Source organism: Euleptes europaea, chromosome 10, assembly GCF_029931775.1.
Source record: "Euleptes europaea isolate rEulEur1 chromosome 10, rEulEur1.hap1, whole genome shotgun sequence".
In the NCBI taxonomy this organism is placed as follows: domain Eukaryota; kingdom Metazoa; phylum Chordata; class Lepidosauria; order Squamata; family Sphaerodactylidae; genus Euleptes; species Euleptes europaea.
Genome location: NC_079321.1, coordinates 49,698,395 through 49,717,774, shown reverse-complemented (window position 1 = coordinate 49,717,774; position 19,380 = coordinate 49,698,395). Strand labels below are relative to the sequence as shown.

The following is a 19,380-nucleotide window of genomic DNA, read 5'->3' as shown; positions in this document are numbered from 1 at the left end:
ATGTGTGGGGGGTATTTACTCTTTACGGGAAGTTTGATTAAAGGGTTAAAGTGTTTATTTTGCTACCACTTTGGCTAAGTGCGCAGCTTGTTCAGGTTCTGTGAATTAGACAGCAGGGTCAACTTGTCAGTGGCAAGTTTTTGCTGGCACAGTTGCTGCTATATTAAATGTGTACTACATTTTGTTAGAAAAGGGCAAGAGTCCAGTAGCACCTTAAAGACTAACAAAAATATTTTCTGGTAGGGTATGAGCTTTCGTGAGCCACAGCTCACTTCAGATACCACAGCTTCACTTCTTCTCCCTTCTTCAGATACATTTTGATAGGAAGACATTTTTTTCATATTTGGAGAACTGTTGTTGCATGAACATTGAAAGCACAAGTTGCTTGGGGTGTAATCCTGAGAGCGCTTTCTTGGGAATAAGCCCTGTTGAATAGACCAACGTAGTAGGCTTCTGTGTAGAATTGTTTATGGTTGCTCTTAATATTATAGGGAAGTGTGTACATTTTTTTCCCCTGAAGAAGTCCTTTGAGTTTGAAACTTTATTTATATTTATTTACTATTGGCTATTTACCCACAATTAAAGGTGGAAACCCATTGTCACTTTTTAACTCATATGCCATAAAATAATTCAGTGCTTCTCACAAAACATTTTATCTACTCCTCAAGCTGCTGAACCAGTGGAAGTTCACAGAAATCAACGAAGCTTTTACTGGAGCTTGAGCTGGAGAATTATATTTAGGTCTCTATCCCCCAGTTCTCAATGTAAGTATCAGGAAATTATTGATTCTCCCCCACTTTGTCTACTACATAAAGCACAATCAGATGAAGATTTGTGTATATCTGGCCCCTCTTTATTCTTCCACAATTCAAGAAAGTTTCTAGTTAACTTCAATAGTTGCTTCTTGTTGTTTAAAATCTCTTTTATCATAATAATTTCAGTTAATTTTGAAACTTTTGGTAATTTGCCACATCATGTTAGCCTATTTTTTAAAGGGTAGAGTCTCAGCATTTGACCAGTTTTGGCAACTATATGCATCTGACACCATATGACAACACTTGGGAATAACATAATCATTAGCAGGTCCCAGCAGAATGCCTTTAGGATCTGTGGAGTGTAGCACCTGCCATTCTTTTATGCTGTGATTTTCCCTGAGGAATTTTGACCAACAGGTCATTGCCACCATGTATGTAAGAAATTTGCTGAGACTTGTACATATATCCAATCGTTTGTACGAATTATTCTTACAAATTATTTTTACAAAAGATTGGATATCCCCAGTGGGCAGTCTCCCCTCTCCCAAAATTGCAAACCCAAAACTTCATGCAAGAGCAAGGCAACTCGGGCCCAGCAACTATGAGACTCAGGGCCAGCCAGTGGGGCCCAATTTGAAACTCTGGGGCCCCCTGGCCGGCCCCTCCCCACTGGATCTGCCGGCTGGCAAACTTCAGTAGAGCGTCTCCTTGGCAGGGGCTGTGGATCAGGAGGAGAGCATCTCCTTGGCAGGGGCTGTGGATCAGGGGGCGAGCATCTCCTTGGCAGGGGCTGTGGATCAGTGGGACAACATCTCCTTGGCAGGGGCTGTGGATCAGTGGGAGAGCATCTCCTTGGCAGGGGCTGTGGATCAGTGGGAGAGCATCTCCTTGGCAGGGGCTGTGGATCAGAGGGAGAGCATCTCCTTGGCAGGAGCTGTGGATCACTGGGAGAGCATATCTTTGGCAGGGGCTGTGGATCAGTGGGAGAGCATCTGCTTGGCAGGGGCTGGGGATCAGTGGGAGAGCATCTCCTTGGCAGGGGCTGTGGATCAGTGGGAGAGCATCTCCTTGGCAGGGGCTGTGGATCAGGTGTAGAGCATCTCCTTGGCAGGGGCTGTGGATCAGTGGGAGAGCATCTGCTTGGCAGGGGCTGTGGATCAGTGGGAGAGCATCTGTTTGGCAGGAGCTGTGGATCAGTGGGAGAGCATCTCCTTGGCAGGGGCTGTGGATCAGTGGGAGAGCATCTGTTTGGCAGGAGCTGTGGATCACTGGGAGAGCATATCTTTGGCAGGGGCTGTGGATCAGTGGGAGAGCATCTGCTTGGCAGGGGCTGGGGATCAGTGGGAGAGCATCTCCTTGGCAGGGGCTGTGGATCTGAGGGAGAGCATCTCCTTGGCAGGGGCTGTGGACCAGTGGGAGAGCATCTGTTTGGGAGGGGCTGTGGATCAGGTGTAGAGCATCTCCTTGGCATGGGCTGTGGATCAGTGGGAGAGCATCTGCTTGGCAGGGGCTGTGGATCAGTGGGAGAGCATCTGTTTGGCAGGAGCTGTGGATCACTGGGAGAGCATCTCTTTGGCAGGGGCTGTGGATCAGTGGGAGAGCATCTGCTTGGCAGGGGCTGGGGATCAGTGGGAGAGCATCTCCTTGGCAGGGGCTGTGGATCAGTGGGAGAGCATCTCCTTGGCAGGGGCTGTGGATCAGGTGTAGAGCATCCGCTTGGCAGGGGCTGTGGATCAGTGGGAGAGCATCTGTTTGGCAGGAGCTGTGGATCACTGGGAGAGCATCTCTTTGGCAGGGGCTGTGGATCAGTGGGAGAGCATCTGCTTGGCAGGGGCGGGGATCAGTGGGAGAGCATCTGCTTGGCAGGGGCTGTGGATCAGTGGGAGAGCATCTGCTTGGCAGGGGCTGGGGATCAGTGGGAGAGCATCTCCTTGGCAGGGGCTGTGGATCAGATGTAGAGCATCTGCTTGGCAGGGGCTGGGGATCAGTGGAAGAGCATCTCCTTGGCAGGGGCTGTGGATCAGGGGGAGAGCATCTCCTTGGCAGGGGCTGGGGATCAGTGGTAGAGCACCTGCTTGGCAGAGGCTGGGGATCAGGGGGAGAGCATCTCATTGGCAGGGGCTGTGTATCAGGGGGAGAGCATCTGCTTGGCAGGGGCTGTGGATCAGTGGTAGAGCATCTGCTTGGCAGGGACTGTGGATCAAGGGTGGAGCATCTCCTTGGCAGGGGCTGTGGATCAGTGGTACAGCATCTGTTTGGGAGGGGCTGTAAATCTGGTGGATGTAAATCCGGTGTGTTCAAGGAACTGACTATGTTATTTATATAATAGCTGAATAGCAGGGGGGCGATTTAATAGCCCTGCCTAACTCCTCTATAGGTGTTTATGGGGACAGTAAGATGTCCTCTTCTATTGCACCTGACTCTCAGTGCTGTCCATTCATCGATTTCAGTGGATTTATGAATAGAATTGTATAGAATTGCTCAGTTAAGGCTGAGACTCTCCTAAGAAGTAAGCCCAATTAAAATTCATAGGAATTATTTATAAGTAAACAATAAGACTACTTAGTTCATTACCGAAATCCTGAACTGCAGTTACCTGAAAACATCAGTCTGAGCACTTCATGCTCTCTGCCAGCTTTGAACATGCGTTGGAAAATGAAGCCAATGAGAAAAGTGGATTTATTACTGCCAAGAAAGTCTGTAAAGGACTTGAATTTTGAATAATGTTATCAAAATTGTCAAGGAAATGTAGATAACCTTGAAGATTTAGCTTACGTGTGTTGAAATTCAAGTGGCTTCATAATTAAATGAAAGTGTTCCATGATAGTTAAAGGCAATGAACCAAAAAGTTTCTTAATTATAAAAGTTCTTATACTTGCTGAAGTAACTCAGATTTCAAAGCAATTCATTAGCCTCTAAAATGAACAGCACTTCTTTAGTCTGATGAAATTACTTTACAAATTGGCTGGGTACCAAGAGGATGAAACTTGGCAGAGAAGTACTTGATTTTATGTGGGGAAATAAAGTTCCTAATTTATAAAATCTAGGGGGGGAGTTAAAAGGGCTGTTGTAGATCCTTTTCAGGAAATATTTGAGCATTTGCATCAGTAGGTCTTATGCAATGCTACAGTAATGTAACAACTGTTTTGTGATACAGTAATGTTCAACAGCTCTCTTCTAAGGACTCTTTTTGATCACATACTGTACTGTGCTTTTCTTGTGCTTAAACAGTATATTCTAATTGGAGTTTCTTTTTTCTCTTTCGAATAAACTTACTTTCAAGGACATTTTAGTTTGTACAGCTGGTTCAGTGCTGAAACCAGAATTTATAATACTGCCTAAAATAGTTTTCCAAAACTTGCCAATCGAGACACCAGGGTTGTAATTATCAAGCCATATATTGTGGAGTAGTTGAAGATAGTTCAGTGGGACTTTGGTGAAGCTCTTTGAGATTAAATGTGTTCTGGTTTGTAGTCAGAATGTGCAGGAGGTCATAAAGGTGACTTCTGCTACTGTTGCATATGGTAAGGCCAGGTTGACAGTTGGCATGAAAAGATGGGAATTAATTGGTTTGTAAACGTTAATGCAGTTGAGAAACCATACTCTGAAAATCAAACTGCTCTGGAAGTTAGTCTCCTGTGATGCTCGATAGAGGCAGTTAGGTAGATGATTGGAATATGAGAGAGACATTCTCTGTTCTTTAAAATGTATCCAAAACTATATATTTTAGGCCAGTGGTTCTCAACCTTTTTTGCTCCATTCCCCCCTTTCACCGTTGTTCAGAATATAATTCCCCCCTTCCCCAGAGAGCCAGCATGGTGTAGTGGTTAAGAGCAGTGGATTCTGATCTGGAGAACAGGGTTTGATTCCCCACTCCTCCACATGAGTGGTGGAGGCTAATCTGGTGAACTGGATTTGTTTTCCCACTCCTACACACTAAGCCAGCTGGGTGACCTTGGGCCAGTCATACTCTCTCAGCCCCACCTACCTCACAGGGTGTCTGTTGTGGGGAAGGGAAAGGAAGGTGATTGCAAGCCAGTTTTGAGTCTCCCTTAAGTGGTAGAGAAAGTCGGCATATAAAAACCAACTCTTCTTCTTCCCAAGATAGTCTAACTAAAAAATAAAAAAGAAACAGTGCAATTTTACAGATTGCACATAATCTACAGGACATCACACTTTGCTGAACAGTGGTCCAAATCCCCCCCCGGAACCCTAAAATTCCCCCCTGGGGGGAATTCCCCCCTTGTTAGAACCCCGGTTTTAGGCAGTGTTGTTCAGATTTCAGCATTGAACCATCTGTGGTGTATATATAGTTGATTTATCAATAAAAACACATATTGTACATTCTTTGGCAAACAAAATATGCAGGATAACACCTGATAAGCACATCAGGTGCAGAGCATTCTTAATGCAGCATTTTTAAGGATTCATTGGGAGACTGTTCACTAATTTAGATGGCCATTTTAAAAGATTAGACAAATTTAGGTAGGATAGCTCTAGCAACAACAATACAGGCCAGGACAGATTTAGGAATCAGGCATTTTTTTAGCCTTCAGGGTTTCATAGTTCAATGACCATATTGTTCTAATTATTGCTACCACAAAGCCTAATCCTAACCTTTTCACAGTCTCTTGTGACAAAAGTGTTGTAGTATATAAATGAATATGACAATGACACTGGTTGCTGTCACTACAACAAAAAGCTTACCTCTAACCCTAACATAAACCCCAGTTTCTCATAATGTCATTATTGTTTTAAAAAGTTCCATTTAACAGAATCTTGGAGCCCGCAGAGAAAGCAGCTGGTTATGAAATGAATTCAACCACCACCATTGAAGAGAGTGACATGAATCTCCTGTATATGCAGTTTTTCTGTCATACAACGAAACATATTTTGGTCTACAGTGGAACAGCTAGATTTGAGTCCAGTAGCACCTTCGAGACCAATAAAATTTTGAGAGTATAAGCTTTTGAGAGTCAAAGCTCCCCAATATCTGTCAAAGGGAGTTTTAACTCTTGAGAGCTTATGCTCTGCAAATCTTGTTGGTCTGTAAGCTGCTCTGGACTCAAATCTCAATGATAAGTCTGACACAAAGTCTTAGTTTATGTTACATAGAGAAATCCTGAGTTACTGTATGTTTGTGTGTGTGTAAAGTGCCATCAAAGGAGCCCAGTGGCGCAGAGTGGTAAGCTGCAGTACTGCAGTCCAAGCTCTGTTCACGACCTGAGCTCGATCCCAACGGGAGTCAGTTTCAGGTAGCCTGCTCAAGGTTGACTCAGCCTTCCATTCTTCCGAGGCTGGTGAAATGAGTACCCAGCTTGCTGGGGGTAAAGGGAAGATGACTGAGGAAGGCACTGGCAAACCATCCCTTAAACAAAGTCTGCCTAGTAAACGTTGGGATGTGACGTCACACCATGGGTCATCCCATGGGTCAGGAATGACCTGGTGCTTGCACAGGGGACCTTTACCTTTTTAAAGTGCCATCAAGTTGCAGCCGACTTATGGCAACCCCATAGGGCTTTCATGCTGAAAGACTTACAGAGTTGGTTTGCCATTGCCTTCTTCTGCATAGCCATACTGGAATTCCTTGGAGGTCTCCCATCCAATTACTAATTAGGCCCAACCCTGCTTAGCTTCTGAAATCTGATGAGATCAGGCTAGCCTGGGCCATCGAGGTCAGGGCACCATATGTTTTTAGAATACTTTTATTGTTTATAAGATGCAAAGCTAAACTATGATCATATTTTTCCCTTATAAATTCAGAGAGAATTGTGGATTCTGATAGCTACTGATTGCGAAGAACTGGCAAGAAAACAGCAGTTCCTCTGAATTAATCCTGAAGGCAAAGTCTTCAATTTAATAAGTTTAAAATGGATGAAACAGGAAGTAGCCTAGATTCTGAAAAGAACAAAAAATCTGACGATAAAAGCTGCTCCTGCTATTTGGGTGATAGTGATTCTTGTGCCTCTGACTACTCACCAACACTACTCAGCACTCAATCTACGAATAGTGGAGAAAGTCATAAAGCACAGAATTTGAAGAGTTTTGTACATTGCGAAGGTAAGGAGCTTTCTAATTTATATCAAAACTCTAAACTTTTACAAAATTCCACTGAAAGATGGATCAACAGATCTGCCAATATTAGTTTGGACTAAAATGTAGCAGTTGCCTATAAATTAAGATAAAAACATAATTTAATTAGGGACGTAAGTACATTTTCCTGTGGCTGTCATTGTCCTCATAATTATGTTGCAAGCACAAATGTACTCTTGCACCCTAAAGAGTTACATGTATTTAATGTGTAGAGTGTAAAGCTTATAGCAATTGTTCTATCTCAGCAATTCTGTCCCCACTACTTATGGCAGTGGTTGGCAAACTCATTAGTCAACAGAGCCAAATATCAACAGTACAACGATTGAGATTTCTTTTGAGAGCCACCTAAACAAATAAAGGGAGAAGAAAGAGGGGGCAGGAAATCAGCATGCTTTCCCCATCATTTCCCCCACCCTGCAGTTATTTATGGAGCCTTCAGCTCGCTTTTATTAAGTCCCATCAACATAAATGACACCATTAGGGTCGCCCAACTCCTGCAACTGAGATTTTGCTACTAGGTTAGCAATGGGAGGGGGGTAGAAGGAGCCCCAGTGTCTGCCTGCCCTCAACAAATGCTGTATCTCTCATTCAGCCCCTACACAGCAGCCACCGACTCTATGCCTCCGGAGCGATCTCGTGCAAATCGCGCCCTGTCACCGCCGCTATCTCCCCCCAACCCCACGCCCCACTGCCGCCGGCCTCCCCTCCTTCCTGGGCCGGCTGGGCGAGGCAGCGGCGGCGGGAGCGCACGGGGCGCGCAGCCCACTCCTGCCCAGCGCGAGGCGGAGCCTGCCTCTCCCCCCCTTGCAGCAGCAGCCTGGGCGGCCGGCCACCGCCTCTCCCCACCGCCTCTGATCCCTCCCCGCCGAAGAGAGAGAGAGAGAGAGAGAGAGGAGGGGAGGCCGGGGGAGGGGGGCACCTCCTCCCGCTCGCCTGCTGGCTCCTCCCGGGCTGGTTGGGTGAGGCGGCGGTGGGGGGAGCGCATGGGGCGCGCAGCCCCCCCTTGCTGCAGCAGCCTGGGCTGCCGGCCGCCACCTCTCCCCGCCGCCTCTGATCCCTCCCTGCTGGAGAGAGAGAGAGAGAGAGGAGGGGAGGCCGGGGGAGGGGGGCACCGCCTCCCGCTCGCCTGCTGGCTCCTCCCGCCTGGGGCGCGCTGGAGCCCGGCGGGAGCGCGGCACCTCTGCCTGGCTGGGCGCGGGGATGCGGAGGAGCCGCTCAGCCGACGGATGGGGGGTGGGGAGGCGGGGAGCCGCACTCAAGGGGCCAAAAAGCCGCATGCGGCTCGGGAGCCGCGGTTTGCCGACCACTGACGTATGGGAACAGGGTAAAAGCCGGAACGGCCAGGAACAGGCATTAAACAAATAATAGTTCTGCAAAAAACATTGGCATGCATTGTAGATACTCCAAAACAGTATTTTAGAAATAAAATTGCGGAGAGAGCACACATTTATTAACTCTTTCCAGGCCAAAATGCTTCCAGAACACCCCGGAACGGGCATTAAACAAATAATGGTTCTGCAAAAAACAGTGGCATGCATTGCAGATACTCCAGAACAATATGTTAGAGACCTTCTCTTCGAAGAAGAGTCCTGTGCAACTGAGATATTTAATAGCTGTGTTCTGATTTTCATAGTAATAATACTTCGTTACTGTGCTTTGTTTGTCTAGCCTTTAAACATACTGCCTCTAGATATGTCCAGAGCAAAAAAGGCTTTTGCTCCCAGAGCCTCATCAGGGACTCTCCCAGCAAAGATATCAATCTTGTTACAAAACAAGTGCTTTCGACCAGACTGCTGAAACACAAAGAGTATCGTAATGAAGTGACCGAACTAAGGGCAAAACTTGATGAAGTGGAAAAAGAAAACAGCACACTAAAACAGCTTCAGCGCAAATGTGAGAAAGCCCTCCGCAAGTATGAAGACACAGAAAATGAAATCTCTCAGCTAGTGACACGGCATGACAATGAGATTCGAGTACTAAAGGAGCACTTAAGAAAATCACAAGAAAAAGTACAAACATCTGAAAGGAAGTTAAAGAGTTCACAAGAGGAACTGTACAAAGCCAAAAGTGCCTTGCAGAAACTGAGAAGACTTGCAGAAGAAAAGCACCTCCCTGAACGTAAGGAGCTGGCAAAGAAGGTAGCTTTACTGGAGAGCCAGCTGGATGACAACAATAAAAGAATTAAGGTGTGGTATTAAAACCATTTGTAATATAAAATCAGTGGAGTTTCTCATTGTGTAGTACTACCTGTATTCAAACAGTTATTGACAAATTTTATAACAAAGAAGGAAACCAAACATAAATAATTACAGCAGATCCTGATTCCTCAAATTAAATCTCTAAAGTAAAGGAAGGCCATAAGCATTCAGGTAGGTCCCTTTAAATTCTGTACCAACCTGGTAGGTTTATTTACTTTTAGATGTCACCCGTACTCTTTTACCCTTCCCCCATCTATTTTTCCCCCAAAACCTGTTAACAGTAATTTCAGTCTTGATTAACAAATTAAATAAATCACCATTTTCTCATCCTGTACTTTTTATACCATAAACATTTTCATGGTTCTGTAGACATTTGCATGTATAATCACTTTCTACAGCAAGGATCCAACAAGATGTTCTCGTGTGTGTAGAGAGCAAATGTTAGTAGAAAAAAAAGTCTAGAGAACTACCCATACAAAAGCTTTCTGTCGTCTCCAAATAAACACCTGTTCTTTTGTTCATTTGGCTCCCTATTTTTCTGTGTTTGGCTACTTCTGTTCGTTGTAGCAAAAAGTGATACTGTCCTGGTTTCGAGCTCTGATTTTCTCAGGGCTAACCAGTGAATCTATGCATGACCTGGAAGTGTAATGTTCATGAAATACTGTGGCTCAGCATGATTAAAATGAATTATTGTGAAAATCAGTTCAGTTTATCGGATTGTATCAACCACTTCTTTTCTACCAGTGGAAGAGCATTCTGCTGGATGGGGGTAGGGGTGGCCTTTCCACTGATTTCTCCACCTCCCATTGCAGACCCCCACTCTGCTGTTCCAGGGGTTTGCTGAACCTTGGAAGGGGGGAAAGTGGGTTGCAATAGGACCAAATCAACTTGTGTTCTAAAGCTGCTGCTGAAATATTATTCATAGTAGATATTTTATATTTTTAGATCATGACTGGAAGGCGTCTTAAAACAAAAAAACATTTCACTTAAAAAAAACAAAAAAAGTGATAATGTCTTGATTTTGTCTACTTCATAAATACATAATGTTTTCAAAAACGAATGTTTCCAATATATTGCATTTTAGGACTTGGAAAGAAACCTTGGCCTTACCACAAATAGTCTCCAGAGAGAGTTAAATTCTCAGAAAAAGAAAACCCATGAGTTTGAAGAAAGAAATAATGGTTTGCAAGAGGAAATCAAACGACTAAGTCAAAAAGTAAAGGTAAAAATTGCATTTTTTTAAATCTAAAACATTTTTTCCAATGGTAATGAGTTAGCAGTTAGAAGTACAAACGAAGAGCACAGCTGGATCAAACCAGTGATCCATCTAGTCCAGCATCCTGTCTCACACAGTGGCCCACCAGTTATTATGGAGGGCCAACAACAGGCTGTAGAGGCCAAGGCCTTTGCCTGATGTTATGTCCTGGTACTGGGATTCAGAGGTTCACTGCTTCTGAATATGCAGGTCCATTTTAGCCACTATGGCTAGAAGCCACTGATAGACCTATGCCTCATAAAAAACATAATTGCTAATCAGTGAAAATATTCTTGTTTCTTTTAAATCTTTAAATGGAAGATTTAATGGCTAGTATGTTAGTATTTTGTAGGATGGTGATGGGCAACTGGTGGACTATGAGCTGCTTCATCAGGGTTGCAGCATGTTTTTATCTGGCTGCTGCAATCTGTTAACAGTGATCTGTCCAGAGAGTGTTGGAGTGAGATGTTTTGGGAAGAGACAGTATAAGGGCAAGAATTGTCTTGGGCAGTACCGTCATGACATTTTGTACTCCACATGGGAATAAGAAGTCCTGCTAGGCCAGGGGATGAGATTGCAATTCTGTTCTCTCAGCAGATGGAAGATAGCCATAAGGCATTTCCGCCATCACATCTTCCTCCCATGTATTGGATCTTGCAAAGACGTTTGTAATATATGTTGCACTTAACACTCTTAATGGCACCAAAGATTGCTCATATTCTATGCAAATACAATCATTTGGCACACCCAGTTGCCTCTGTGTTTTAATCAAGGAGGCAGTTCTGAAAAGCAAGTAACATGCGTACATCCTTGAACTTTGTCCATTGGAATTTTGTGAAACAAATAACATGGAATTTTAAATAAAATAATTGAGTAGCCTTTTGAAAACTTACTCCTTGCTGCCTCTGTTTTATTTTTAGGACACACAGAGACAACTAGATGCAACAAATATCTATGCTTATAGAAGAATGGCAAAACCTACAGCCAGTATTACACCAAGAAAAAAAGGTAATCATTTTCTGAAAATGCTTTCTGTACTTTCTTGAATTTTGATCAGACACTTTCATTGTTCAGCTTTTAAAAATTTTCTGCACTGATATGCATACTACCTTGAATATCTGGCTATCCCAAAACATCAAATTACCATCCATAAATACAGAACAGCTTTGAATTAATAGTCAGCTTGCTATCCCAAAAAGTGCAATGGAAGTTCATTTGGTGAGATCATTATTTATGTATATAAATTTGATAGGAGCGGCACCATTTTGGTAAATTTAGCTGTGAGTAACATTGTTTTGAATTGAATGTTCTTTATATAATGCAAATGCTATTTTAATAAAATCAAATCAAAATGTTTCAAGTATGGTAGGAAGAAGCAGAATTGGATAACCCATGACTAGCAGTATCACAGGCCCTGATTTGTAGAGCTTCAAGACATATGCACAACAGCATAAGTAGCTGCAATGGAAATACTTGTGCCGTCTGCTGGGGAAAATGCAGTTTCTCCCAAAAATTATTGTCTTATAGGAATACGAAAGACATGCCATGTCTGTGTTACAGATGAAAAGCAAGTGCATGCTTATTCCTTGGAAGAAGATATGATATACTTCCTACTTCTTGTATAGAACTGACTACAGGATAAATGCTAACAGACAATGGTAGCCACACTGTAATTGTTAACGTTAAAAAATATGCCTCTTTGTATTGTATTTGCATGCATGTGTGTAAATACATTCCAGCTGTCATTCACTTACCCAAGGTGCTTTGGATTGATTGAAAGATCAGTTCATAAGCCTGAATTTGTATGTTTCAAAATTCAAATAAGAGATTATATGGCAAATGCACACTTCATAGTTTTCTTACTTACTTTGGCTCTGTGTAGTGGAATGCCAGTCAGTGAGATGCCAAGAAGCTTTTAAATGTTTAATTCTTATTGTTCTCAATGCTCAGTTACATAAAACCTTCATGAAGATCTGTAACTTTTCCTTTTGTAAGTCAAGATTTCATTTCACAGTTCCTAACATAAAGATCCTATTGTCGAAGGCTTTCACGGTCAGAGTTCATTGGTTCTTGTAGGTTATCCGGGCTGTGTAACCGTGGTCTTGGAATTTTCGCCAGCAGCTGTGGCAGGCATCTTCAGAGGAGTAACACTGAAGGACAGTGTCTCTCAGTGTCAAGTGTGTAGGAAGAGTAATATGTAGTCAGGAAAGAAAATTCCAAGACCACGGTTACACAGCCCGGATAACCTACAAGAACCAATAAAGATCCTATGTTTAGTGTATGTTTAATTTAGTCAGATGAATAAGGGAGTAACTGGGTTTCACTTTATAAGATTGATTTAAACATCTGTTTAAGAATGTTTTAAAAGACTGCTCACATTGGGTGTATTTATTACAGCTGTGAATGGGGACACTATAAGAGAGGAACAGACAGCAAATGGAGCACAAACCTCTGGCTATTTCTCCCCTGTAGAATTTCCTCCTCCACCAGATTTTATTTCTGATCCTGTTTCACAGGAAAATAAAGAAGACGTACATATCAAAATGGTGAGTTTGGTGTGCATTTTAAAAGTAAGTTGTTCTCAAAATAATAAGGGGTAAGTTCCTACTACAAGGTTGGATCCAGTGACCTGGCAGCAGAAGGTCTCATAGTCATGACTCTTTCTTATGTTCCTTTCACCCAGCAGTTTTTTCCAGTCCTGGAAGATTTTAATCCCAGGGTCGCAGCACCTGCATGGATGTGAGTCTAGAAGGTGCAGTGGAGGGGGTGGGAAACGGGACTGCCCTTGCTGCCTCATCTGTTAGCACAGCTCTGCTTACAGAAGAGGGAAGAGAGAGTGATTCTGTCCCTTTCCCTCTCCCCACTGCAGTCTCGCAAAAATCCCAGAACCCTGGGAATAAACTTTCCTCAAAAATATCTGTTACAGCAGGGGTGTTGAACTCATTTTTTACGAGGGTCAGATATGACAGAAATGTCATTTGGTCAGATTGGGTCATTCCTCGCCAGCCCAGATCAGGGCGGGGTGGCTGCCTCAGCTGGCGAACCCACAGCAGGCTCCCCAGCCCAGATGAGAGTAGGAGGGTGGCTGCCTCAGCTGATGAGCTTTCAGCGGGCTCTCCAGCCCAGATCGAGAAAGGGATGGTGGCTGCCTCGCAGGCCAAATAACAGCTTTCAAGGGGCCTGGTTAGGCCCATGGGCCATATGTTTGACAACCCTGTGTTACAAAGTTAAGTACAGTTTATTTAAATAAATATATGCAGCAAAGATCTACAGTTCTTGTCTCCACAGATTACTGGATCTATCCCATAGGCAATGCTATTCTTGTGTATGTTGAATGTATGGTGACAACTTGGAAGTGTGACTTTAGACTGTTTGTCCTTTCGCTAATAATGAGCCTGAAATATTTATGTCATGTGGGAACCTGCAATACAATGCTCAAGTATATTCCCCAGTTTTGAGCAAGAATATTCTGCTCCAGGATCAATAGGCATGAACAAGGAGCCTTATGGCACTGCTCTCCTGTTCAGGGATCACAAAGGGAAAGAAATTCAAAAGGGTGAAGAGGAAGGAAAAAATATAGTTTTTCTTTTTCTTTCTCCACTGAGGGATGGGCATCTTCAATTTGGGTGGTTCTCGCTGCTTGCCCGGGGAGGCAGGAAGGAATTTCCGTTTCCTGTTCCATGGGCGGGAAACCACTCCTCAGTTTTTCTTCCTGCGTCGCCGGGGAGTGCAAGCTTGCCAGCAGCTGTGCACAGCAATTTTTCCTCAGATTAAAATCTTTACTCTCTCTCTTTCTCTTCCTTATCCTCCCCACTTGTCAACCCGCCTTACTAATCACCCAATTCCCTTGATGTTTCCTACTTAAAAAAAAATTATTGTGAGGAGACAAAATGGCAGGCACAACTCAAGGACGGGAGGACGACTTCCTCTCAGAGGAAGAACACGATGATGGACAACTCACTTCGGAGCAAGACGATGCTCCGATTGATTCTGGCAGCCGCGGTTTTGCCAAAAGCGCAGGCCAGGAGGAGTCGGGCGCAGCCAAGAAGACCCGGCTGAGCGAGCCACGGCAAAAGGGCTTGAAAATGGTGCAGCCGCCTGAGGAAGCCGTGGAAGTGCTCCGACGAGCCAGGGATGGCTTTGACAGAGCGCGGGAGACACAAGGAGGCCCTCAGATGTCTTAATCAGCAACTGTGCCAAACTGTAGACCCCATGGACCAGTACGGTCCCACGGAGCACAAGGACTATTTCCCTGCGCCCGACTCCTGCGGTGGTGGACCAAACCATCACGATCGCCTTTCCAGCTTACTTCAGAAAGTTATTGACTGCTGAGTGGGAGAAACCCACTTCAAATCACCAGTTCCATGCTAACGTTAAAAAGTTTTATACCTTAGACCCCAAAGCCATGGAATTACTTAAAGTTCCCCTGGTAGATGCGCCAGTCGCAGCTCTGCAGTCTGCAGAGCCGATCTCTGATGATGGCATGAGTACCATTAAAGACCCATGGGGCAGGAAGGCCAATTTCACATGCAGAAAGACACACGAAGCTGCAGCCTTAGCAGTGCAGGCTTCAGCAACTGCATCTATCTTTGCCAGAGCTTCCCTGATTTGGTTAAAAAAGCTAATCCAGTTGGTTCCCAACGAGAACAGGAAGGTGGTAGAAAGGTTCAGTAGAGTTCTGAAGGCCACAAATTTCATGGCCGATGCCACCCTAGATTCAATTACCTTTGCAGCTTGAGCCTTGGCATCATCTACTGCCACCAGACGTGCACTTTGGCTCAGGGCTTGGGCTGCCAGATATAACTCAAAGAGCACAGTCATGCATATCCTTTCCGGGGGGGGGGGCACCTTGTGGGTGATGCACTAGACAAAATACTAGTTGAAACGAGAGATAAGAAAAAGGCCATGCCAAAGTCAGGAGAGGCGGGAGATCAACATCTTCATCGTTTCCCTGCTTTCGATCATACCATACCCTCTCTAGGCACAGGCAAGACCAGAGAAGAGGTAGGTGGTCTAGTGGGAGGGGATTTTTTCAAGGTGGAAACTGATTCAATAGGTTCTCAAATTCCAATGGACGCAGCAACAATAACAATACCAAAGGTGACAAACAGCAAAAGACTTTCAAGCAGTGACGCCATACTGGTGGACATCGGGGGAAGACTGCAGCTTTTCCATCACCAATGGGAGGTGCTCCAGCCGGACCTGTGGGTTAAACACCTAATCCAATCTGGCTATTTTATAGAATTCCGAAGTCTTCTCCCCCCCAAACAGATTAATCCTATCCCCTTTGTCCCACAGACGAGAAAAACAACTAAGGACAGTAAAGGCCATACAACATCTGCTGCAGATAAAAGCTGTGGAACCAGTGCCATCGGAAGAACGCCACCGGGGAGTCTATTCCATATTTTTTACAGTCCCCAAGAAAAATGGGGACTGGAGAGCCATACTGGATCTCAAATTTGTAAATCGTTTCATCATCAAGAAACATTTTTGAATGGAAACGCTGAGATCTATCCTCAAAGCTCTCCGCCCCCATTCATTCTTAACTTCAATAGGCCGAACAGAGGCTTATCTTCATGTGCTAATACACCCTACTCACAGGAAATATCTGTCAGAGGAAGCATTACCAGTTCCGGGCCCTTCCCTTTGGCCTCGCTTCAGTATCACGGGTGTTCACCAAAGTACTGGTGACACTGATAGCACACTTACACATGGAAGGTCTCCAGCTGTTTCCCTACCTGGACGACATCCTCATCAGTGCCCCGTCCAAGAGTTTGGCCATAGTACACAGAGAGAGAGTGATTCAAGCCTTAACAGTGCATGGCTACCTTATCAACTGGGACACCCCAGCAGAGTATCCTCCATCTGGGAGTGGTCATCAACACCACAAACAACACCGACTCTCTTCCATATCTAACCTGTCCAAGGAAATTTCTACGACTGTGTCGGCCCAACTGATGGTCCTGGCCTGTCTCCTGGGCCTGATGATTGCTAGCATTGGATGCATTCTGTGGGCTCGCTTTCATGCCAGCCCACTCCAATGGCTCCTTTGCCCCTTCCGTTGCAGATCCTGACGAAGGAGGTGATGTCAGTTCTCATCATTCACCAAGTGAGATCAAGCCTCAGATGGTGGACCAAATCTTGCAAATTGCAGAGACACCTGGAGTTCTTCCACGAGGAACTGCTTCTTCACAGATGCCAGCCTGGTGGGCTGGGGAGCCACTCTGGAGGGACGCATGGCTCAGGGCACCTGGTCGCCACAGGAGAAGAACCTTCACAAAAACGTACTGGAAATCAGGGCGGTCCAGAAGGCGATACACGCGTTCCAGTCCTTCTTGAAAGGCCACCATCTCCTAGTGTGCATGGACAACATCTCCACAAAAGGGCACTTGAACAAGCAAGGGGGCTCCAGATCGTCCAGACTACACAGGAAGGTGGAGCCCATCAGAGCTTGGCAGAAAAGTATCTAAAATCCATAACGGCGGAACACATCTGAGGGATACTCAACAGCGAAGCCGACTGGCTGAGTCGACAGCAGCTCGATGAAGGGGAATGGTCCCTCGACAGAGGTGTGTTCCGGGAGATCACCAAGAGGCTGGGAGCCCCAAGCGTGGACTTGTTTGCATCCAGCAACAACAACCAACTCCCAAGGTTTTACTCCAGGTTTTATAACACGAGGGCGGAACAGACGGATGCACTCCTAAGCCCATGGCCAAAGGGCACCCTTTACGCCTTTCCACCCCTGCCATTGCTGCCATGGGTTATACGAAAATTCCTCAAGGAGAGGGTGTTGGTGATCCTAGTAGCACCAGACTGGCCCCAAAGACCCTGGTACCCGGCTCTGAGAGAACTATTGGTCCGTGATCCGTGGCTGCTACCTGTTCAACCACACCTGTTGTCCCAGAGCCCTCTACACCACTCAGACCCAGGCTGGTAGAAGCTGACCACCTGGGTCTTGAAAGGAAGCGGCTCCTAGATTCGGGTTACAGCATGGACGTCGTGGGCACAATGATGTAGGTGAGAAGGCCATCCACTAAGAGAATTTATAACTGTTCATAGAAGGCTTTTGTTAGATGGAGCAGGAGGAAGAACATTGATACTCTTAATCCTAAAACTTCTCAGATCCTATCTTTCCTACAGGAGGGTCTCAATCAAAAACTCAGGGCCGCCACCCTAAAGCGACAGGTGGCAGCAATTGCGATGGTGATCACGCAGCTAGATTTTTCGAACTATCAAAACACCCTCACATCAGAACCTCCCTGAGGGAAGCAACTCAGATTTTGCCAGCCACAATACACCGGTTTCCAATGTGGCATTTACACGTAGTGCTGTCTGCCCTGACAAAGGCCCCATTCGAACCGCTTAGAGAAGCTGCCTTGGCTGTGGTCAGGATGAAGACCCTGTTCTTAGTCGCTGTGACATTAGCTTGGAGGGTCTTGGAACTGGGGGCTCTGTCCATTAACAAAGGTTTGTGCATCTTCCACAAAGACAAAGTTGTCCTCCGTCCCGATCCAACATTTGTCCCCAAGATGAATACTCTCTTCCACCGGAGTCAAGAGTTACAGCTTCTGTCCTTCTGCCCAAATCCAGCTTGGGCAAAACAAAAAGACTGGAACACGCTAGATGTAAGAAGGGCGCTAAATTTTTATATTGCCCGTACAAAGCCGATCAGAAAGACCGAGACCATGTTTATCTCACTTGCGCCATCTAACAAAGGTAATAAGCTGTTGAAGTCAGCCGTCAGTCAAGTCATCAGACAGTGCATTGTACAGGCATATAAATCTAGCAGTATTCCAGTTCCCGATGGGATCACAGCCCATTCCATCCGTAGTTTGGTCACTTCTGCAGCCTTTGGGAGCCAGACTTCGGTTGAAGACATTTGTAAGGCTGGACTTTGATTTCCACCTTTGTTCATCACTATAGGATAAACACCTTTTCGTCAGCAGATGCAGCTTTTGGGAGGAGAATCCTCCAGCAGGTGGCTTCTGAGTAAAGCTCCCACCCGATAGAAATGGACAGCTCTTGGAGGTCCCAAATTGAAGATGCCTTCCCCTCAGTGGAGAACGACCCTTGTTTACTTACCGTGAAGGGTCCTTCTCTCTGAGGTAAGAAGGGCATCTTCCCCACCCAGAAGAAGGGACTGAAGAAACAACTTCAGGAGCACAGATCTTAAGGGAGGGTTATCCCTAAAGAGGTTTAGTTACTAATACTGTCTTCTGCACCTGTTGCTACCCACAATGTGCAGGTTGCAGTTAGTTCTTAATTACTGCCAGTTAAGTTAGTTAGCAGTTTTAAGATGTTTCTAGTTTTTTCTTTCTCTGTTCCTGTTTCTTCATTTGGTTGATTAGCTCAGTAAGAGTAGAAACTGAGGGGTGGTTTCCTGCCCATGGAACAGGAAATGGAAATTCCTTCCTGCCTCCCCTGGCAAGCAGTGAGAACCACCCAAATTGAAGATGCCCTTCTTACCTCAGAGAGAAGGACCCTTCATGGTAAGTAAACAAGGGGCGTTCTCATCTTGTCAGATCCTTCTGCTATGGTATTATAGAGTGTTGAAGGGTTATGCAGCCTGGGTTTGGAGGGTGCCAGCCCCAATCTGATAATTTTATTTATTATGCTGAAGGAAAAGGGAAAGTTCTTTTTAATTTTGTCCTTCTAGAACCTCCGCCTCTTTTTTTATGTGTTGTTTCATCCCTGAACCTGAGTGATACAATGTAAGTGAAACTGCAGTTGGCATGTGCCAGCTCTCCACCATGATGATTCTTGGGTTCCTTGCCAACATAAAAGGCAACATATGTGACAGATTTTTTGAGCATTTGAGGGCAGTCAAAGACATGTCAAAGTCAATGTGGCCCTTTTCCAGTTTAGCTCAAATCCACACTAAGATAGACTAGACGTAAGGAAGAAACCTTCTTTTCTCTGCTTTGCTCCTGTGCTAAAGGACCTACGGGCTTTTATATCTGGCTTAAGAAACAACCTCATTTTGAGCAGTGACTCACACAAATAGCAAAAGGATCTGCTGTCAGAGTGATGAAGCTCCCCTACAGCTTTGGAATAAATACTTGGTTTCTGACTTCACTCT

The 19,380-nt window shown here is 45.1% G+C and overlaps 1 protein-coding gene across 1 annotated transcript in view; it reads left to right on the top strand.

Annotated features, from left to right (window-relative positions):
- Positions 1-6,625: 6,625 nt before the first annotated feature.
- LCA5 (lebercilin LCA5) overlaps positions 6,626-19,380 on the top strand; it is a 33,137-nt gene continuing 20,382 nt past the window's right edge. Inside the window, exons 1-5 of the mRNA XM_056856184.1 lie at positions 6,626-6,815; positions 8,517-9,034; positions 10,131-10,268; positions 11,222-11,309; positions 12,699-12,847. Coding sequence (XP_056712162.1) covers positions 6,626-6,815; positions 8,517-9,034; positions 10,131-10,268; positions 11,222-11,309; positions 12,699-12,847 — 1,083 coding nt within the window. The remainder of the gene's footprint in view (positions 6,816-8,516; positions 9,035-10,130; positions 10,269-11,221; positions 11,310-12,698; positions 12,848-19,380) is intronic.